The 24,029-nt window shown below is 38.6% G+C and overlaps 2 protein-coding genes across 2 annotated transcripts; both read left to right on the top strand.

The window, feature by feature from the left end:
- Positions 1-7,256: 7,256 nt before the first annotated feature.
- Positions 7,257-19,652, top strand: trpa1b (transient receptor potential cation channel, subfamily A, member 1b). Its single transcript, XM_033986317.2, has 28 exons — positions 7,257-7,316; positions 9,112-9,228; positions 9,425-9,584; positions 9,700-9,875; positions 10,094-10,201; positions 10,490-10,598; positions 10,806-10,951; positions 11,694-11,830; positions 12,264-12,312; positions 12,701-12,800; positions 12,862-12,962; positions 13,540-13,715; positions 14,322-14,486; positions 14,630-14,744; positions 14,823-14,989; positions 15,065-15,155; positions 15,222-15,281; positions 15,365-15,454; positions 15,524-15,594; positions 15,671-15,827; positions 16,660-16,749; positions 16,981-17,150; positions 17,227-17,356; positions 17,625-17,807; positions 17,883-17,951; positions 18,164-18,265; positions 18,552-18,667; positions 18,809-19,652. Exons 2-28 carry the CDS (start codon positions 9,133-9,135, stop codon positions 19,023-19,025), a joined length of 3,351 nt encoding a protein of 1,116 aa, XP_033842208.1. The 5' UTR covers positions 7,257-7,316; positions 9,112-9,132; the 3' UTR covers positions 19,026-19,652.
- A 1,628-nt stretch (positions 19,653-21,280) lies between these two features.
- Positions 21,281-22,011, top strand: LOC117388479 (musculin). The gene is made up of 2 exons (XM_033986027.2): positions 21,281-21,683; positions 21,928-22,011. Exons 1-2 carry the CDS (start codon positions 21,291-21,293, stop codon positions 22,009-22,011), a joined length of 477 nt encoding a protein of 158 aa, XP_033841918.1. The 5' UTR covers positions 21,281-21,290.
- The last annotated feature ends 2,018 nt before the right edge of the window (positions 22,012-24,029 follow it).

Below are 24,029 nucleotides of genomic sequence, written 5' to 3'. Positions count from 1 at the left end.
GGGCAAAGGGCAGGAGACTAAAACTGTACGCGCTCAACAGATATATAATTAATATGCTTAAAGATATGATGAAAAATATCTAAAAGGTCAGATTCATCAGATCCATACAATAAAGACAGGCTTTGTGAGATGTAGTCTTATCATATGCAGTGAAACACTTCCTCACTAGCCTCCATGTATGCTGGGTGCAAGTTGCAGGATGTTCAACTGGGAGCCATCGTCCAATGATGTTTGCCCTTTTCATTGTGTTATTCTACTGTTACTTTAGTAGTTGGAAAAAAATGATGTACCTAAACTACCACCAGATGTCACTAGTCGGCATTCTACGCACTAGATTTGTAACATTGGACCTGTTTATCGTCTGTATTTAGGATAATCTAGAATTTATTATCTAAAGCCTGCCAATCATTTACCTATACAAAAAGTAGACTAACGGGTATTTGAGTCAGCACTTTCTGTCCAAACCAAGTCAATTATAATATATCGAACATGTTTAAGATGTATTGATAAATATAATGCAAGAATATATCTATTTATAGTTCCTGAAACTCCATCAATACCTGTTTATCACTACATATACTTGTTATTGTTGACTATATGATTTATTTAAAGTCAATTAGACATGTTTACAACTTAAACAGTCTCTTAATGCTCTGTCTGATTGGTTAGGCGCCATGGCCTGTGCACTCTACATTAGAGGTTTCCAGTCTTATGCCCCCCCTGTGTGCCCTAAGATCCTTCTGTGGCCTTGCATAAACTTGGCAGGGGAAAACAAGGGGAAATTTCACGTTAAAAGGCAATAACTTCTCCAAACTAGCATATTTATGTGTCAGTAGCCCAAGTGACCGCCACCAATCACAAAATAACAAAAATATATCTGAAGTCAACATCAGTGTTCCTCAGCAGGCCCATCATGAGAACCAATTTTGAAGTTCAATACATCACTGAAGTAAATAGTGATGATAAATGATAATACTGTGTAGAGAAGCTGGCCCAAAGTGGTCCCATTTTACAAGACTTAATTGCAGCATTGTGGTACACCGTGGACAAAAAATAATACATATTTACAAAAAAATTTAACTGCTCAATATAACAAAGCAACAGAACTTACACGACTAAGGCGAAAATCTCGTGTACCCTGGCTACACTGATGTCCCTCCCTCTCTAATTAACCCTGCTTAAATACCCTCCTGCACACCAGATGTACGGTATACACCATATCCTCCACAGGTGCTTTGGGTATAACTTTAGCTAAAACCATCTCTCAGGGCCCAAGTCCCCCAACCAAACAGTATTTAACAAAACAACCATAAACACTTAAAACATTGAAACAAAATACAAAAGACATTGACACAAAGAAATAAACAAACTTAAACCAGTTCTCCCCTCCACATGGTCTGGCCCACGACCACACCCAAGTCTATAAAAATGGCTGACATAGGACACGCCCCCTCTTTGTCTGGACCATGTGGAGATTCAGGTAAGTGGATTGCTGTATTAAACTGAATTGACACAATAACTAGTGACTATACTGTATTTATTTTGATATTTGTTGCATGTCTCGCACTTTAATAACTTGTAGTTTGCACTATGTATTGAAAATTTTACACACTTGTATATTGTCTTTTGTATTGCATTTTTTATATGTTTTAGGGGTTTTTTAAGGACTACAGATGGAAATTAGCATTTTGCTAAATCTGGTGCAGCCATCTTTTTAATGTATCTGCACCCTGTCCTTCAAATAAATAAATAAATAAATAAATAAAATAAATAATGGGCAGATGAAGCTTCATGAAGCATTGAAGCCTTTCATCCAATTGTTTCACTTCAGTGCAAAGCTTCTTGAAGCTTCATTTGCTCTAGTAGGACATCTACTGGATGCAAAAATATCAGTTTGCATGAATTTGAAGTGTGTGGCATTTTGCAGAAAGTCTGAATAAAACTGTCAGCAAAAGAAGTATGCAAAACATGTATACTGTAGTGATGGCAATGTTGTGTTTGTGTGTGCGCGTGCAAGAATGCCACTGCTAACTAATATAAATGTATACATGGGCTCTGGATACACATTTTTCTGTCTCTCCCAGTATTGAAGGGGGTCCTCCAGTCTTGCTTCACCATGTAGCTGTTATGGCTTTGAAATTCCACAACATAGCGTTGGACCCTCAATATTTGCGCCGGGCACGTGGTACAGCCGGGCAGCGAGGCTTCAGAAGTCATCATTTTGAGCTCCTCCCCTAAATGAAGCAAGCCTCGATACGTGCATCACGGAAACATCCCCATCCCTACTCAAAACGTAACGTCACATCACTAATAATTAACTACATTTAACCAGATAAAATATTTGTGTGTGTGGTGATTAACCTAACTGAAAAACTAAACTAAACAAACCCGGGATGGTTCTATTTAGCTATGTATTGGAAAATTATTGAAAATGAACATGTGAACAAACAAAATTATGGTAATATTAAAATGGGACAAAGGCTCACTTCGTCACATATTGAAAATTATTCATACCACTAACACAATCACCCAAGAGCATAATTAAACCACAAAAACAATTCTAAATGTACAATATTGTTTAAATAAATAACACAATGAAAAACTTTAGAATTTAGTTTGCATCTGTAATGAGTCATTGACGTTATTACAGCATAGATCTTATCATATAGACAGAAAATAGTCCCAGTAGTGCAAAGAAACTATGCACACGATAAATACTGACTCCAAAAAAATATTGTTCCAGCTTTTATATATGGAAGTCGCCTACCTTGAGATAAATGCGAGTATCTTTCACACTGATAAAATACAGATAAAGAAATTGCTTCTGACACATTGTACCAAATACAGTATAAAGCGTCTACTTGATTCCAAAAATAAAGAACTACTTCCTTGTGAAACCCAACAGCTTTTTGTAAAAAAGTACTTAACAGCCCGTGTGATGTGAAGCATATGTGAACACTGCACATTGCCTTCTCTTAAGTACGTCTCCATTCATCCACATTGGACAGTCCTGGCTGTGTGTTTGAGCAGAGCAGATGGCGAGGCCCGGATAGGTCTGTACAGCAGCACTCAGACGCAGTGTACAGAGCAGGATTGTTTTTCCAATTTGACCTGAGAGAATCCACACAGATAATCACCAGCACCGGGATCACGGATTTAGTCCTCCAGGGGCCACAGCGGAGCTCCAAATACACTACAGTTTCAAGACTTACATCGAACACAGTGGTACAGAGATCAGGGAGTAGGACAGGCGGAGAATAAATTTGAAAAGTTATATTAAATTGATTTGAATTTTTAGAGGTTCTGCTGTAAAGAATTTCTTCTGGTTGTGTATTTTCTGAACACAAGGGCTAGTGTAGGCCGTAACAAATGCCAAAACAAGAGCAAAACAAGAGCAAAACAACAGCAGTCTCAACTCACTAGAGCCAGTCTCTGAAACAAGACCAGTAATTGACAAATAGAACCTTCACATCAACTTCGACACAGCAAACAAGTGTCACGTACAAAAGGAGTTACATTAACAACAACACATAAACACTTACAAAAACAACAAAAGGTGTCATCTCTGAATAAAACATGAAATATTAAATCAGTACAGTATTTATTTGATGAGGAACAATGACATAAACCAAGAAATTATGCTGTGATGGAAGAAGTACTCAATTTTGTTACCTAAAAGTAAAAGTACAGCTACTGGAGCAAAAAAAGTAAAAGTACCTGTTTAAAAATTTACTTAGAGTAAAAGTATTACGCACATATTTTGAGATCATATAAGGTTTCAAATGTAGCGATTTTGATAAAGATTTATGATGAATTTTGTTTAACAGAAACGATGGAATCAATCATTTTTGTAGTTGTTTTTATTTGTGTATTTTTGTTTACTCAAGTTGTGAACCTGTCTTTTCAGTAGGTCTCAAACAATGAGTACTTTTCAGTCGTGTACAAAAATGTAGTGGAGTAGAAGGTACAGATAACTGCTCTCAAATGTAGTGAAGTAAAATTTAAAAGTGTCCACTTTAAAATGTATTTAAGTAAAGTACAAATACCTAACCAATTTACTTAAGTACAGTACTTTACTACTTTTACTTCATTATAATCCATCACTGCAACTATGTCATATCACACATAATTAAATTGCTTGTTTCCATCCCCGTTCCTCACCAGGTTGAGGTCTCATATTCATAATCATTCCCCATATTGTTAGTTTTGTGGATACATTTTACCTGTATTCATTACATTCTGCGCATAAAAAGTGAATACAACCCTAAAATCTAGCTTGAAATTCAAAAAGTTAAATTGTGTCCTGTTAATAGTTGTCCTCTAATTAAATCAATTATTGCATTGTCTTTATACGTAAACTGTCGATTTCCTTACATTTACTTAGGTTTAACAATGAGCCTATTGGCAAAACCTTTGTGAATGAGTAGGTTCTTTGGATGAGGAAAAGTTTACAACAGGCTGATACAGTGTTAATACTATAGAATTATTAAACTTAACTGTGTCTGAAAAGTCCTAAAACATACACAAAAATATAACATAAGCAACAATTGAATATTTAATGGAGTATTGCTCTGTTATTATTACTTACAGTCAAACAAATCCACATTATTGTCTCCACTGACTGTAAGAGTGTCATTAAAAGCTGCAGCAGACACATTTCAGATCTCATTATTTGGCCATTAAACACACAGTCTTATTATATTTCATACACAAATGAATATGGCATTAGTCCAGATCCCAGTAAATCCTGAAAGAGCTGCATTTGAGCTCTTAATTATGTGCCCATGATACACACTAATCCCCTCTATGACTAGACCGATTTCTTGCAGTAACACACTAAAAATAATCGTTGAAATACTCATTTTATGTTCAGAGATCTATAGTAGCGGACGAGAACGGGTTGTCAGAAGACTCATGGAAGTTATGCTGTCATTGTTGCTGACATTTATTAAACTCTATTCCAAACAAACTACCGGATCCACTCAGTCCTCTGTGAACCGGAATGGCCTTTTCTTTTCAAATGATCAGACAGTGGGATCTGCTTCTAGACAGTCTGAAATTGTCTGTAGATCTTAATTTCAGTAGAAACTTGAAAAAGCAAATTCTAGACAATCAAGTGTGTCCACATAAGTCTAGTTAATTTGTACTGTTCTACATTCACTGTAAGAACTTGCACATAATGATTTTTAATATCTGTATGGGCTGTAGGAAACATAATGTGTTGGAAAAGGTGACATTTTATTCTATTTTAATGCTAATGATGAACTAAATCTGGTACAAATCATCATCTTCCTCTTTTGAAAGATTAATTAATTTTCCCTGTCAAATAAAGAATAAAAAAAGAAAAAGTCTGGGTTTGTTTTGTGGCTCTTCAACATCTGAAAAAACAAACAAACACTAAAGCTAAAATACAATGGGAAAATAAAGCTAAAATATAAGAAGGTTACAGTGATGGAGCAATCAATTTTCATTAGCGGAAGTGTGTATTTGATTTTGAGTTAAAAAAACATTTACCACTAAATTAGCAGAAGATATCCAATCTGATTATCAACCTTTACTGTTATTATAGTGCCTTTGCAAATATTAGCATTCTAAATGTGCCCCACGTGTTACTGGATTGGAGGAAGTAAAGAATGAAGAAGAAACCTTATCGGCACTGCTGCTCATGGACACTGGCACTCTAAAAAGGTAACATCATTCATAAAAGATAGAAGAACATAACGCTTAAGTCAGGACTGACAGCTCTGGGCTTAATGCACTTTGTACAACGCCCCCACGACATGTGTCTCATTGACAAACATACGGTTATTTTTACATTTTTCTAACTTCTATATGTTCACTGGAAACTGTTTTTGAGCAGAACATAAATGTACCATAACTAATAAAAATGAAAAAAGCAATCTTTTTTTTTTACAGACAGAAAAAGCCTGCAAATTTGAAGGCAGTTGCCCTTCTGCATATTGACACGCATGTATAATTTAGAATCCACTTGGCGTTTTCAGCAGTGGGGCACGGAACGGCATTCTTTTGGACAGGTGCAGTCAGGCATTATGGCTGCCTCACCACTAAACTCCCCCTCACAAGAGAATATTCAAATGAAGTTGTTTTTACCAGCTCATAATGTTGCAGAAACAAATATATTGAAATGCACATCCTTTTCACTCCTTTATAGTCACTCAGCTTCATGGCATCCAAATCAAATGTTTATTTTCCCAGTTGCAAAGCTTCAGCAGAGGAAGTCATAATAACACCTGCCGGCTTTCATACGCTGGGTCTGAAATTTTAAAGATAAAGATTGAACATAATAACCGGGTAAATATTAGCTGAAGAGCAATTGGATGCAGACCAGTGCATTGTAAACCCACGGATGACGTTTATATTGTGACAGATGGGATGTTTGGAAGCAAAGGAGACTTTTAATTAAACAGTTTTCCGGTTTTTAATTAATGCAAACAGGTAATTGAATCTGGATGGTTTGGCCTACATTTATGCAGTATCATGCTACATATATTTTCAAGCATTTTAATTTGCCTTATATAGAGTGTAGTGATTTTACATTAAAGAACATTTAAAAGTGCAAATATTACATGAGTATTTATAGTTTTATTAGTAAAGGTGTGTTCCTAAATTATTCACTTTGCCACCACAAATATATGACTTTCTTTCCACAAAGTTGCTCCAAAAACAAAAGTATCTATCTTTCCAACTTGTTGTCGTAATCTACTCATCCTTGTTTCTTACACTTCCCATCTCATTCTACATGGGGTAATGACTATAATAACTGCACTATAATCCCTATTTAATGATAAATCTTATGTTGATCCATCATTATGAGCCCCAGAGGAATATTCCCAAATGTGCACCATGATAAACAACAAATCCTACTTTCTGCCCTTTTTCATTTTAATAGTTAGACAACTTCACCGTGATACAACACTACAGAACACTCTCATCTGGTCAAGAATCAACATGTAATGGCCATCTCTAAATCTTTTCCTGCAAAACCAATTCTTCCCTAAGACCGGCTAATCCAATTGTCAAGTTAACCAGATCCCTATAATTTTCCCACACACATTAACAGAAGATGCCCTGATGATATAAAGCAGACAGTAATGTGTTTCAGGACAAATTTGTTCTCATGTTACAAAAGCTGGACGTGCCTCTCTCAGCCTCATCGCTTCTCGGGCTGGTCACTGGGGGCCAGCGTGTTGCTTACATTAAGAGACAGACACCAGCACAGTATTTAAAGCTCTTTTAGCAACAGAGGGAAGCGCTTCCTTGTTCTTGTGCTCCACACCGGCATCAGTCACACTGGAGTAAGTACCTTATATCTTACACTGCTCTGTGCATGTATATGGGTAAGATTAGATTGAGCAAAGGTTAGCTATTGGATTAACAATAGTACATTTTAAAGCACAGTCGTAGAATGTACAATTTACAATGAACTAAGAGCATTTAATTTGTTTTTATCTGTAATAAATCTTACAGTATGGAACTAAATTATATTTCACTTCATTCATTTCTATAGATTATGTCAGAGGTTCTGAATGAAAGGTTAGTCATAGTACCAGCACCAACCGTTTTATTTTAAGAAATCATAATGACTTTTTTCATTTGTGTCAATTTTGTTCTTGTTACAGTCTGGTTTTAGTGTTGAGACTTATTTGCCATGGTTTAGTCACAACTTTACTGGGTTCTTTTATAATTAAGCACAATAGATATGGAAAACAGAAAGCTAAATCTTTTGATGGCGCTATTTGGTTTGTAAAGAACGAGCTTCCTACGATTCTTCAATTAGACAAATGTGGTTAGCCTTGGGCCATTAGCGCTGAGTGGTCGAACCAGATACAAAAATTTGTGACAATTATTTATATCTGCTCGGAAATGATGTTCAAGACATCCACAGCCCAATCTTTGTCTGTAATGTGTTTTGACCAATGAAGATGCTTTAATGATGCACTTTTACTTTGTGGTTTAAGACTGAGAGGAAGCCTGGGTCAAAGTTCCACTGTAGAGTACTGCAAACTGGAGGTGGTTCCGGTATTAAGTACTAACAATTTTATGGGCTTTGGACCATGTCCTATTGTTTTTTTCATCCTTAATTTGCATTTTGTGATCCTTGAATATTAAAATAATCCCACATTTGAGGCTTGGATGATCAGAAAATTCTCTACCCACACCCTATCGCTGCCCATAGGCACAGTTCATTTTTCAAAAATAAAACTATAAAATATAAAAATATACTGCTTGCTCTGGTGAAGACCCAGGGCCAACAGCAGAAAATCTGTTTTGTAGTTCGAACAGCAAAGTTGTTGATCAATACTGAGGATGACAATTAACAAAATGCAAATTAAATTTAAGCAAATAAACAGTTTGCATGAACACCAAGACCAAGGCCTGCCTATCTGAACAGTCAGGTTCGAGTGGTACACTACAGTATGGCCAAAAGGAATTATGAACTTCATGCCTCATGTTAGTTGTTTTAATAATAATCAGTTTTTGAATTTCTTTTTCAGTATTATTCATTGAGCTTGCAATTAATTACAGCTGAACTTCCACTGTGCTCACCTTTAATAAGACGTCACATCCACACTCGACCTAAGCTGCAGCTGTGTGTTTTTGTATTGAAATTGTATTTGCACAATGATGTCACTGGGAGTTTGCTAAAGCAGTTTAAATCATGATTCATCCAAACAAAACAGGATTTGCACGCACTAAGTAAACTGTGTTGGATTGACCGTGGCACGTGGCACGCTGCTGTGGTTCCTGTCCAAAGCTAAGTCTACTATTGTATTTTAATGATTTCCAGTGAGAATTCAGCAAAGTCTCTGGGTCTCACAATATTATTTGTCCTTTCAGCGTGACAGAACCATACAACCTAATTGCATGGACTTGGACCTTTTTTTCAATCTACACAGGCTAGTATTACCCAAGGACATCCAGGACACTGCCCCCAGCTGTGGGCAACGTAATTGCTTTCTCCAGCAGAGACTTTACTCCCCAACACGACAGATTAGCTTAGAGCATTAATCGTCAATCTCAAACGGTTGCACATTGGCTCCTGAATTTTTAATTTGTGAAGTCATTTTGTTTGGCTTTATTGACACGCAGAGTACAGCTGACTGTGGAGGGATGAACTTTGGCAGAGAGGTGGCCCGGCAGAGCAGCACTTATACTTATGTGATAGAAGACGATGCACCAGCCCTGGCATGCCTAAATATATTCGGGGTCAGTATTTAAATGTTTTTCATTAAAGCAAGGTTTCACTAAAGACCATACTGTCAAAAATATTAAGAGAAAAAGCAACTACCATTTTGTTATACTTTTTCTCACATACCTGATGTATATGTGTACCATTTAGCATGGTAAATTATAAATAAGTCTATACTAACTATGTTGCCCTTGTGGTGCGGTGAAATACCAGTTGGCTGAGAAGGGTGACTTGGCCGTCCTGGAGAGCCAGGTGCGGAAAAGCCCTGAGGTCCTCCGAGAGAAAGATGAGCTTGGAGCTGGTCCCCTTCATCATGCTGCTGCAGGGGGCCACGTCGCCCTCATCCAGTTCATCATGTCTGTGGACTCCGAGCGTAAGGTCCCATCCATCACAGCAAACCTGCTAGAAAACATTAAAACCATAAACAAATATAAAAACACATCACCTCCTCCCGAGGCTTTACATGTGTGACTGTGTTTGTATCCCAGAACTGAACAGCAGTGATGAGCAGGGGAATGTGCCATTGCATTGGGCTGTGGAAAAGAACCAGGCAGAGAGCTGCAGGGTCCTCATGGACTTGGGGTCCGACCCCAACATCCTCAACAAAGCCTTGCTGGCTCCACTGCATGTGGCTGTGAGCAAGGGACACAACAACCTCATTGAGGTCAGAACCATACTCAAGTCAATGGAATGCAGTCTGTAAAATGCCAGATTTCTTTCCTTATTGCTTAAACAATAAAATCAGATCTCATGAAGTCATTTTGCAGTATCATGCTGCTTATCTGTCCGACAGTATTTAGCTGTGAGTTTGAAGCAGGACTAAACATCCTTCTGCGTGGTTGACAAGAGTGCAAAATATTTACATTTCACTGTCTGTTGTAGTTGTTCATGTCATACAACGCAACAGACTGCAACCTTCAGGGAGACCTGGGGAACACTCCTCTGATACTGGCCAGCTCCCTCAACAACGCTGAAGCACTGAGCATCCTGGTATGAAATAGTCAAACCCCAAAACTGTTATAAAAGAACACAAAATGTACTGTGCAAGAGTGATGTAGTCATACCCTGCTCTGGTTTAGTTAGAGAGTGAAGAGTAACCTGCAGTAGACTGATAGACACATGACAATGTGTCCCTAAAAGGAGCCTGCACATCTGTCTCTGACCTATCAGTCTATGAGACAGCCATCTGTCTCATAGACCAGTCTCTCTCATAAAATGGTCTGTCTCATAGACCGGTCTGTCTCATATACTGGTCTGTCCACATCTCTATTCATTCAGATAAAGAATGGAGCCAGGCTGTGCCAACAGAACCGTCTGGGTCACTTCCCAGTGCATGCAGCTGCCTTCGCTGGTTCAAAAAAGGCTATGGAAGTCATACTTAAAGCAGGTACAGTCAATAACACACAGATATTTAAAGACCACTAACCCTGACGAATGGCACATAATGAGAAACATGGTCTTGTGATGTACCAGAGGCACTCCTCACTGTTTATACTCTTTGGGACCTGTTTATGTGACTTGAAATATTTAGAACATTCCAGCAATTTAGCATAGATGATTTAATTTTTACTTTTAAAACAAATTGTTCTTACAGGTGAGGAGATTGGTTATGGGCCTGTGAAGCAAATTAATTACCTGGACAAAAGTAATAGTAGCCCCCTCCATCTTGCTGTTCGTGGGGGTAACCTGGAAACCATTCAGCTGTGCATCTCCACTGGGGCTAAAGTGGACCAACAGCAGGTAGACTCTGGAAAGATATGTGGTTATTGTTTTGTTTATATTTGCATACACTAAAAATATAGTTCCAAGTGGTACATTTTAAATGGACATGAACTGGGATAGCAGACAGGCATTCATTTGGTTGTCAAAAAGTTCTTTATAGCTCGGTCACATATATTTGCACATGGACACTATAGACACCGATGTAGATGTGGCATATGTGCTGCACAGTTTGTGTTTTTCCATTTCACTCCAAATATACTAGCTTTTCCTATAGCCTTTGAATGATTACAGTGCAAGCTATTCAAGCAAGTCATAGTACAATGCCATTAGAGGCTTTAGTTACAGTTAACAGTGTTCAAGCCATCTCGAAAAGTTTTGTTTCTGCTCTAATAGGTTTTAATCGGTACTCAAGTAAATTCACTAAAAATAAATTAATTCCATCAATTTGAAGTTAGTTTTCCAACTCCATCTGATCATGTACTTCAAGTTGTAAGTTATTTAGATATTTTAGTCTAAGTGGCCTTCCCGATTTTGCAATAAACATTTTTCGGGGGACTTGGGTATGGTTTTGTTATATCACTTGCTACCATATACGTTAACTTGAGAAAATCTATTATTACTTAAGATAACCAAAATCCACTAGTGTACAAATAAAGTAAACACAACAAGGTTTAGCTCTAATTAGATGCACTCGAGATCAAATTTAAGTAAGATTATGAATCACAGGATAATCTGTCCCTCCTGGCACCTGTTGCTATAGCACGACCGGTCCACACCACTCCATCTGGCCTGTACCCAGGGCGCCATTGAAGTCGTCAAACTGATGTTGTCTTCATTCGATCAAGTGGCAGACATCATCAACCTGACAGACGGAGCATGTCAGACACCCCTGCACAGGTGCATAACTACCTACCTGCTTTCACTAGCCTGATTGGCTAATTCATCTTCAATAATTAACTGCTTGTTCAGAATGCAAATGAACTCACAGGGCACAGGGGTAACCAAACTTTACAGGCCAGGGCCACCAAAATGACTATGGAACTGACATCGGGACATCTACTGCAAAATTAAATTGGCAAGTGGAAAAATGTATTAAACTAGCTTTAATATAGTTAGTTTGAATTGTTTACTGTGACAGCATTTTAAAATTGGTTTTGAAATCATCTCTCTTGACCCTTAGCTGTGTCTTGACATCCCATGGTCCTGATTCCCATTATGCTATACAAGTCCTGCATTTAGAGATATGTCATTCTGGACAACACATTACAGAACAGAAATGTTTATTCTGAATTCTGTGATTTTTTGTAATCACTTTTGTTCACTCTTTCAGGGCGACAATATTTGACCACACAGAGCTGGCTGAATATCTCATTTCATTGGTAAATTACAAAATACTCTTCCACCTTGTCTCATGTTCCAAAGACAGCATTTTGAACCATACATTATCTAGGTAAATATTGGGTGTAGAGGTTAATGATTTTACACCATCTGTTGTTCTCTGTGGAGTATTTAATATGGCTGGTTGCTAGGGGAATGATGCATCATCTGCTCACTCATTTTATTAACAAACAATAGGAAATAGGAAATAGACATTGCATGCCACAATGACAAAGCAGAAAGAGTAAGAGAGATATGAATTACATTGTTATTTGTCGATTTCTGCCAGAAATTTGGTAATTTTAGGAACATTACATCACATTTTATTAACATGTAATCATAAAATGATTAACATCTGTACAGACTAAATATTCCTGCTCCTGTTGTCAGGGTGCTGACCTGAACAGTGTGGACTGTAAGGGGAATACTCCTTTGCTTTTGGCCACAAGCTGTGGATCATGGAGGACTGTAGCTCTGCTTCTGTCAAAAGGTAAACTACTTTCACCATGTAAGTTATGGAGGTTTGTTTAAAATGTTTTATGCATTTTCAGGGGCCTGTGTCAGTGTCAAGGACAGGCGTGGATGCAATTTCCTCCACTTGGCCATTCTGCAGCCAAAAGGAATGAAGAATTTGGCAGAGGAAGTCCTACAGGTAAAAATTGTTGTATTATGAGTTGATAATAAATTGATCACTAAAATTACTAGACTGCAATCAATTAACCAATTAGGATTACCAAATGTAATCTTGCGGTCTATGTCCCAGTCCATATTACTTTTTGGATTTTGGACATAGATTTTGGACAAATATGATTCAGTAACCAGCCAATTTATATCAGTTTTCGGTTATAGAGGAAGGATGTTATGTTGACTTAAATGTTTACTTAATTAACATAATCCATGTGCGTTTTCATTAGTGTAGTCTTCATTACCAAGTACATTAGATAACCCCCTTTTAGTATCTGATCAAGATTAGAAATGCATTTTTGCATAACACAGTAGGATGATTTTATTAGCTTGTCTTCTAAGCATAGGTATTATGTAAATTACTGCATACACTACTTAAGCACATTATTGCAAGGATTGCCTCACAAGAAGCAATTAAATCTAGGTGCATATATTATATTTTTAGCTGATGATGCCTGACACCAGGACTTTGCATTATTTATTGAAAAACTTTATTGAAGTTAATCATGATTACAGCATGCATAATGAATTGTGTCTAACTTTAGCTGAGCAGTGTAAAGTCATTGCTGAATTGCGAGGACAATGAAGGCTGCACACCTCTGCACTACGCCTGCAGACTGGGCATCCACGACTCAGTCAAAAACATGCTGGGTCTGTCCGGACAGAGTGGCCTGGAGTACAAGTCCAAAGACAAGAAGTCGGCCTTACATTTCGCTGCTCAGTGAGTTCAAACTGGCTCAGAAGAAACAGAGTATATTTGACAAATGAAACTCAATTGAATATCAAGTTACACATTTAGGCAGAGCTACAAATATAGAAAACACAAAGGCTAAACCAAAAACAACTGTATTTGTATCAAAACTGTATCCCTATGGTTATCCAGGGCTCTCGATATTTTTAAGGTGAAGTAGTTTATCAGTGTGCCTTTTTATTTGGCATACACCATTATAACTCAACCCAGACTGACCTCACAAAAATAGAACACAATTAATGCAAGGCATCCTAACCCAGTGGACAGTGAATATTAATGCTATTGATTTTCTGTCATGCAAACCATATAAAAGGCAGAGAGCAAATAAAGGGGAACCACATCCTCTTTCTCACCTGTCCCTGAACATTAAAGAAGCAGCTGTTTCCCTTCTCAACAAAGATTTCCAACACAAGTTACCTTAGTTTATAGAGATAAAAGTATGAGGGGTTTTGTTTCACTCAAACATGTACTGTATCTCTGTGTACTGTGTTGGTTGCCACAAAAGGCATGGCTTGTCTATGGTGACTCTAAGAAGTTAATATCAAGTAATGTAATGTACCCTGATGTACATGGTAGGTACGGTCGTCTGAACACATGTCAGCGTCTCCTGGAGAACATTAAGGACTCTCGTCTGCTAAACGAGGGAGACGAACGTGGACACACTCCTCTGCACCTGGCCTCTGCCGGAGGACACACCAAAGTTGTGCAGCTACTGCTGCGCAAGGGGGCGCTCTTCCATTGGTAAGCACTCAGTCAGGAATAAAGTACTTACAAAATAGTATGAAAACAGTATTTCCATTTAAATACCTAATGCATATGAGGTAAGAAAAAATGGTTTTCTAAATATATTTGTGATTCTGTAATGTTGCTAATGGCCTCTGCAGTGATTATAAGGACTGGAGCTGTCTGCACCATGCTGCCTCTGAAGGATACACTCAGACTATGGAGATTCTACTCTCAGCAAACATAAAACTTTTGGATAAATCTGATGAAGATGGGGTAAGGCAATACTTTTATTATTCACTTCTTGTCTTTGCAGTATGAAGAACTGATCTAAATTTTGAATCATCTCTTTAGAACACAGCGCTGCATATAGCTGCCAGAGAAGGTCATGTAGCCGCAACCAAACTGCTGCTGGCCCGCGGCGCGGAGATCCTTCTGAACAAGAATGAGACGTCTTTTATGCATGAGGCCATACAGAATCTGAGGAAAGATGTGGTCAATGCAGTGATTGACAGTAACAGGTGCAGAGACACAAATATATCAAATGAGCTAAAGGAATGAATAAAGGCTAATGTGTCATACTTGTCCTGCTCCAGATGTGCGGAGGCATTGACCATCTTTATCCCAGGTGGGATCCAACACTGCCCCGTTCTGGACATGATTGAATACCTCCCCGAGTGCAGCAAGGTCTGTTACTGAACAACAATAGTACAATAGTAGACAATAGTTTTTAATATGAATTTCTTTCTTCAGCACCTGTTGGACAGCTGTGTGAAGGAGTCTGACCATGACCCCAACAGTCCAGAATTCCATGTAAGCTACACAACAACAGAAACATGGACAGATAGTTGAAGATTCAACCATAACAATGTTATCTTTCCGTCTTTCTCTTACAGATTAAGTATGATTTCAGATGGCTCCAAGCTCCCATAGAAGCTAGGGCAGAACAGTCAATGCCACACATTGGACCTCTAGCCTCCCTTAATGTAAGATAAATTCTAATTTTATTCAAATTTAAGTGTGCACAAAGGCCTAAAGAACTTTTCTCCCTGAAGTCAATGGTCAAACACAATCGCATCGAACTCCTTAACCACCCTGTGTGTAAGAAGTACCTGGCAATGAAGTGGTAAGTAATTAATTATTAAGACCTTTGATGTTACTTGTATTCTACATTAAGAATATCTCTCATCTGTCATCTGCAGGGTAGCCTATGGAAGCATTGCCCATGTCCTCAACATGTTCTTCTACCTGTTAGGTCTACTGCCTCTCACCCACCTCATAGTGGCTTTGAGGCCCACATATAACATCACAGACACAGGCGAACGTGTTATTACAATGGTTCCCATTAGCTTCTATGAGGTTAGCTTGGTTTAAAAGTACTTTTTTCTTGAAGAGAGAAATCCAAAGCAGATTACTAAGTACAACACTGCATCCAGAATAAACCTGAGGACAGCATGATGGCAGAGTAATTTACACTCCAAGACGTTTTATAGAGCTTGGGATTCTGTCATCACACAATTTTTATATTGTTTTTCCAAATGCATCTCCATGGACAAACCTTACCAATAACAGTTTTGGACATTACATCCAAGCTCTATCAGTCATCATATTTTCTCCACAGGGACAATCAAAAATATTAAGAAAAGAGAAGGGATCAAATACTGTTGAAACCAGAAGTTTACATTCACTATATAAAAAGACACATTGTTTTGGGTCAATTAGGATTAACACAAAAGTTTAGTCTGATTCCATGTCAGACAGTGAGGAAAAAAGCACATGTCTTTTTATATAGTGTATGTACTTCTGGTTTCAACTGTATGTTTCTGTGGTTAGGGAGTAAAGAATAGCCATGGAAGAAGTAATATTGGTAACAAAGCCCATGTAATCCCTCAGGCATTCCCCAGGTATGATCCATAGTTGCTTCTTCAGTTCATGAACTGAAGAAGTGGCTTGGATGAGCAGCGCAATGTCTCCACTCTAAAACGCTTTGTCCAGTTGACAGAATTAAAATTTTCTTTTACCTGTACTATAATATTGGCAACACTTAGTATAGCAGCAACTGCATTATCAATATTAGTAGTGGACCTGGTAGTGGTATACATTTTCCACAAAACTTGAAGCTAACCATGTTTTACTACAAATACAGTAGTAGTACAAATTTTGAATTGCTAAAAAATCTTATTTGTTGCAGCAAAGTGTGTTCCTGTCCATCTGCATGGCGATGGTGGTCGTCATGAACACCTACTCCATCTGTAAAGAGGTGGTGCAGATCTCTCAGCAGGTACTGTAATGTCCATGTCATTACCTCTCATAAACCACATACACATAAATCTGCCCCAGGCCTGGTCTGGATGGACACCACTGCAATCAGCTGTGATGGATCAGCACTCTCCCACTCCCATTTACAGGATCGTCCCATGGCCAGGCCGTCAAAGTCACCTTCACAAACTCTTTTTTCTTGCTATATTCAATATAAGGTGAAGATCATTGGGCATCTTTTTTGTCTTTAAAGCGCTTCAGCTACTTCAAGGATACTTCCAATCAGATCGACTGGTTTTCTGCCCTGTCTTCTCTGGGATTTGTGATCCCCCTGATGCTAAATGCACAGGGGTCCTTTCACTGGCAGGTCGGGGCAGTAGCTGTACTGAGCTCCTGGGTTGGGTTCCTACTTTATCTGCAGAGGTAAACTTTCACTATTTCCATTGTCCATGAAATAGTTGATGGTGTGTGTGGATTCTGGATACTGGTATGTGTTTAGGTTTGAAGACGTTGGTATTTATGTGGTAATGTTTGGAGAGATCATGAAGACTCTGGTTCGCATTGTAATGGTCTTCTTGTACTTGGTGTTGGCTTTTGGATTGGTGTTTCATGCTCTGATGCTCAACCAGGTAATTTTACAGCAAACTACAAAAAACATTATTCATTTTACTAGCTAGAATAAAACATTCAAAAATCAGTGATTTACAGTGTTTTAAGGCTTATAGACTCCTTCCACACACCAACATTTCCCTTGCACTACAACACATATTGATTTCAATGTTTTATCTGTTAAAACAAAACAAAAACAGACAAAATCTCTGAGCTTCAAAATCTGCATATTTTTATATTAACAACAAAGCACAAAATCTAACAATACATGTTTAATATTTTCTCCAGAAACAATTTGAAAGTGTTCCTCTCTCCATTGTTCAAACTTTTGTGATGATGGTTGGAGAATTGAACTACCAAAACAACTTCTTGGACTCTTATTTGAAAGATGAACTGCCGTTTGATATCCTGACATATCTAATTTTCATCAGCTTTATTCTGTTAATGCCTATTCTGCTCGTCAACCTAATGGTAAGTAGGACAGAATTTCTAGCTTATATCTTTGTGAAACAGTATTAAGTTATTTTATCTGTCCTGTTGTTCTAGATTGGTCTGGCTGTTGGAGATATTGCTGAGGTTCAGAGGAATGCAGCACTCAAAAGAATAGCTATGCAGGTTTGGGCCACTTATCTCCATAGTATTACATTATCACAACAGCATAAGGTGTTCTTTTTATCTTGCTGTTTAAGGTTACACAATCTATCAAAATGTAAAGAATACAAAATACGAGGAAAAAGTGCCCTACATGTAGTTTTGTCATGCGGTGCAAGGTATGCTATACTGAAAAAAACTGTTAAATGATAACAAAATATTGCTCTTTTTGGCAGATTGACTTGCACACCTCTCTGGAAGATAAGCTGCCCTATTGGTTTGTGAAGCGAGTCGACAAACCTTCCACCACTATTTACCCAAACCACAAGTGCCCTAGGGTAACTGTGTCTTTTATTATTACACTGCATCCACCATCACTGTGCAAATTTGTGCAACTGACTTTAACCTGTCATGCACTTTAAATATAGATAGACCAGACTACTCACATCACTAAAATATAGTCAACACATAGTTTGGTATTTAGGTATTCCATATATAATAACCACTATTTCCTGAATTGTGTAAGCTTATGTGAAATATGTAATTAAACAGTTGTTGCTAGTTCATCCTAATCACAGCCTATATATTTTTTGGATGCTTCTAATGGAATTTACTCTATTTAAGGGCTTCTGGAAGGCGCTTTTATGGGGTGAAGATGATAAACTAGTGTGGAGTCGCATGCAGGTCAAATCCCCGTCTTGCACACTGATTGAGAATGAGCTCAGGAAGCAGAAGAACAGGTAAAAACACTTAATGATCGTGTCAAAGTGATCTGTGTGGTGTATAATACATTAGCAGCCCCTAGTGGACACTGTCACACACTACGCTGTCTGTACTGTTATGTTAACTTTATGAATTAAGCCATGTATGCTTTTCTACAGAATGAAGGAAATGACTAGCCATCTTGAGAAGCAGCACAACCTCTTGAAGCTCATAATTCAGAAAATGGAGATCAGTGCTGAGGCTGATGAGTACGATGGCCCTGTGCATCTCAAAGGAAGTCTGTGGCCAGCCCTGAGCCAGTCCAAACCCAAGACCCAGACTGTGTCTCGTTGGGTGCCCCTCCTGAAGGCTATAGAGGCCAGGAAAAATAACTAACATTATATCTACAATCATGTAATCATCTCAAGTGTGCAATGTGACTGATGTATAGCCTTCTAATGTTGTGTTTTATCTCCTGATTATGTTATCCAAGTGTGATTTAGTCCTAATTAGATGTGGTAATATAGACTGAATTAAGATAATGTATGCATGTTATTAAAAAGGCTATGCATATACGCTGTTGATGAGTCTATAGGAACTGTTTAGTTAGGTTGTGTCATTGTAAGTAGCTCATAAACTCTTTGGGTCTTGCTGTTTCATTGATGTTGTTAAATGACTGTGTACCGTCATCATACTAAAAGTAAATTAGAATGACATTAAACATTAAAGTAAAGTAAAGTACAGCGTATATAAAGTATAACACATATTTTACATAGAAACTCCTTAAGCTATGTCCCTGCAGCTGTTGCTCTATATCTTGGACCCTGATGGAGGTCATGACCACTGACCACTGAGTGCTGATGGACGGATTCTAGTGCTGCCTTCAAGTCTAGTTTTATGGAAATGTATTACTATTAGCCCCAGTCTGAATGCCAGCCATATAGCCATCTATCGAGTACACGTGTTTTGAGATTTTGTAAAAGTACTGTCTCTCTATAGAGTGCATAACACATTCACTACAACAACTAAAAAGTAATGAAATAAAACTGTTTTAAGCAGTAAATTAACATTGTTTTTGTGTTATAAAGACATGGTGAGGACTTCCTTTTCTGGTGTTTTGTAAACGGCGTCAAACAGAATAAGATACCTTGCTTTTCTCACTGACACATGCAGTGGCTCCACTGTCTACACTTCATGTCCTATGCTGTATATAAAACTTTAACCACGCCCGCGGCTTTAGCTGGGAGCAGCGGTCCGTCTGATGTCAGGTGTCTGCGTGAAAAGTGCATGAAATCTGGGTGCAAGTGTATCACGGGAATGTGGTCCTGGATTAGGTCTGGTGAAGTTTGAGCACTGTGAGCTGCCTGCCATAGGTACACTGTATGATAGCTATGGATTCCAGGGATAATAGAGCTACACAGAGTCCCACAATAGAGAAATTCACTGGTATGTGAATGTATAGTAGCCTATAATACAATGGTCACTTGGATATGACTACTTATTTTACCACCGTGCCATAGTAGCAACTACTGGGGATATATATAAAGAAATAACTTTAAAGATATTGGAGCCTATGTTAGGTTTGGTTGAGAATGGGACAACAATATGATGCAACATCTTGTAATGAAGAAAATAATATCTGCCATTTGAGTGAACTGTGTCTTTTAAAGCATACTGTACATGATGCAGCGCTAGTCAGATTAAATATACAATTGATTCTTAATTAACTAAAAGCAGATGAATGAGCTGTACAAAACAAATTAATTGACTGATAAAAAAGGTTGTATCTTATTTTCTATCAGGTTGCATCACCGGCTTTTCAAAATCCTCTACTTCCAATAACAGACCTCCTGTACTTGACACTTGCACTAAGATTGCAAAGTTGCACTGTTATTCATCATTCTTAAACAGTTTGAATTAGAAAGAACAACAATAAGTAAAGTTTGGAGTCACTCCGCCTCAGGATGGCTCCTCTGCCACCCCCTCGCCATGCCAGTGCACCAGATGTCATGGGAACCTCCAACAGCTGTGGCCCGTGGACGGAGGCTGCGTGTGAAATGCCGCTCCATGTGCAGAAACCCAATCCCTCTGTGAAACCAGCGCAGGATTAGGCACTTTTGATAAGGTCCTCAAGACATTTCTATTAGCTACACATCTGTGCTGCACCAGTGAAAGACAGGTTTATGACTATGTGTTTATTTACAAACAAGGCAGCTAATTGGCCACAATTTTACCCAGATGAAATTTCACAATAGCTGCACTTATTGAGGTGGCACAAAAAAAGTACTTGAATGAGGCTTAGCGTGATTTGGAGATGGTTGATGTATGAAGTGAAGTTGCCCTTGAACCCCTTTCACAGGAGATCCAGAGTGAGGTCATGGTAGCTCGAAAAAGGGGAGGAGAAATACTCGAACTGCACACAGATGCCAAGTCCTGGTGCTTAAATTGGAGGGGTTGCACAGCAAAAGGGTATTTGGTGATGCGTGTACTGAAGATGTGACTTACTAAAGTTCATTGATGTATCCCTTATCTTAAAACCATGAGCACTTAGTAGACATTTATGAATCTTACCTGCTTCATATTTTTTTTTGAGTTAATTAAGTAATTAAGTATAGTAAGTTTAACTGATTTGTATTTGTACTTTCTGGGAGTCCAAGCAGCATGTCTACAGGTGGAAGTGACGCAGAGGACTACGGCACACGGCACAGAAGGATAGGCACAGGTCTGGACAGAAGCACGAGAAAAGGCACCTGCTACAACAGGTGCTCCAGTCAACACCTGGAGGATGTCAGGGAAGAACACAGAGCACCCAAGGCTCACACGCACAAGGACTCACGGCAGACACAGAGAAATGCTGCTAACGCCAGAGAAAGAGCACGGATGAGAGTGCTAAGCAAAGCCTTCTCAAGACTCAAGACCAGCCTGCCCTGGGTCCCTGCTGACACCAAACTATCTAAACTGGACACTCTGCGTCTGGCCTCCAGCTACATCTGCCACCTCCGCCAACTTCTGCAGGAGGAGCGTATGGACAGCTTCCCCCATCCAGTTACTCTGGTACGGACAGCACACAGCACACAGGTGACTCAAGAGATACAGCATACAAAGCATACAAATACAGTTGCTACAAATACTTAATGGTGCATACTTGTGAACAACCTCCTGCAGGTCAAACCATAATCAGCCAACAATGTACTAAATACTATACTATACTAGGAGCTGGATGATTGTTGAATATGCTACTTAGTCAGGTTTGTTAAAGAATGTGTTTATTCAAGTTTGATATTTTGCGTTTCAGCAGACTTGGCCGTTCATGATGGCCGGGCGCTCAGAAGATTCCTCAGAAGTGTCTTCCGGTGGGAGACTATGTGGAGCCTCTGCATAGACCTGGGACTTGTGTGTGATACCCATTACTCTTTGTGACAATTTCTATTATGGTTTTATCCATTCACAAAAATGGGCCACTAACCTAGAAAATGACTTTGTAACACATTTATGCAGCCCCTGTGTGTTTTATTTTTACTTTTCTCTTATTGCTTTCATTACTCTGTTGCGCATATATATATATATATATATATATATATATATATATATATATATATATGCACATCGTTCATGTGACTGTAAAACAAACTACTCATTTATTTATTGCTTTGATATATGCTTGTATAAAAGATAATAGCTCTCCAATTGTGTGTATTATATTCCCATCAACACATAGAACAAAAGACCATGACAGTGGATTAGTAAAGCAGTGGACATGAGAAGCAGCTGTCCCATTCATTTTGTGTACAGTGCGCAGAATAAAAATGTCTTTGGGACAGAGCCGGCTCCACTATCTACACTCAGATTTGTGTCACATCAAATTGATTTTCTGCCAGCACGAGATGCTTGCCTCAGTTCCTCTCAGCAGATGTGGTTTTGGTCCAGGCATAGACATAACACCAGAGTTTGAAAGATAGAGTGATTTCTTCTCCCTGACAGATACCAAGTCACACATGGACACCGGGCTGACAGCGAGTGAATTGGCTTCTTTTGATCCTTTTGTTGACATAAAACCATGAAAAGAGTGAGTAGAGATGGAGACAGAACCACAGCTGACATTGACTGCATGACCAAATTCAATTTAAGGACGAACTATGAGCCTTGCAGTTACCTGACAAAAAACATTGGAAAAAAGTCAAAAGTTGGTTAAACTTTGTAAAAGCACATTGAAAAAAAAGGTATATTAAGAGTGATTTGAACATTGTGTACGAGATAGCATTGTTGATGCTTGTCAAAATCAAGATATGATCAAGATATGAAACTTCATGAGAGGACCCTCACGTAACTTTCATCCACATGTCTCTGATAGAAAACAAATGGTTAATCTAAATCATTTAAATGTATTTGAAGTGTTAGCCTATTTCAATGATGTGCAATAAAGCTCATTTAAAAAGGTTACTTTATCACCTTAAATGACCTTTCACAGACAGTGCACTACAGCAACAGATTATACATAAGGGTGATTCAATCATTTCTACAAAAGTAAACTTATACAATATAGTCAGAGTGGATAGAAGCAAGTTGTCCTCACGACTGATGTGAATGGCTCTTCCCTGTAGGTCATTAGGGGAGCAAACTATCTGGCCTTAAAGCGGGACACAAGGGAAAAGTTTGGGCTGCACTACACAGAGCCTGGTTGCCTTCAAGTGGGAAGTAAGAAGCTGGGGGAGCTTGGGTAGTCCTGGGCTCTTGACTGCACCTGAGCTGCGTGAGGGCTTTAGCTGCAACCATTCAGGTACTTACAATAGAATAAATCAGATAACAGACCCTTGACCTAACTGTGTGTGATGTGTGTTTTCCAAGAACCAAGTAGTGAAATACAGGAGAGTCCGACACCTGTGCTTGGGACACAGCAGGAAAATGTCACTCTGCTTGCAGCTTCTTATGCTTCAGAAGACAGACGACAGGTGCTTAGAGTTAATGTGACAAACATTAATATGACTGTGACAATGATTGCAGTTATTAATTTATCATTCATTCATTTATTTTCTCACTACAGAACTTCCCGTTGTTGCACTGCTGCCTATTGCTGTTTCCCCTCAGTCAGGGTGCAGGTTCTGCCTCTCCTGGGACATTGAGGGTAAAGCCACTCAATGATACTGACTAATGAGGCCACTTCTCACATTCGGTTTTATTTACAGACTTTTACATCACACGTGGCACTAATGAAATACAAAGCTGTGTATTCAGGCCATACGCCGTAAACCAAAACAGAGACAACAATGCAATGTTTAGGCCTACTTTAATGTAAGTTGGTGTCAACTGAATTCCAACAACTCTAGTACCATCTAGTGGTAAATAGAAAATATGCTTTCAACTGAAATATTTTTGCCAGCATTTTGTCTGACATTGTAATAC

Source organism: Periophthalmus magnuspinnatus, chromosome 20 (assembly GCF_009829125.3).
Source record: "Periophthalmus magnuspinnatus isolate fPerMag1 chromosome 20, fPerMag1.2.pri, whole genome shotgun sequence".
In the NCBI taxonomy this organism is placed as follows: Eukaryota; Metazoa; Chordata; class Actinopteri; order Gobiiformes; family Gobiidae; genus Periophthalmus; species Periophthalmus magnuspinnatus.
This window is presented reverse-complemented; position numbering and strand designations above follow the sequence as displayed.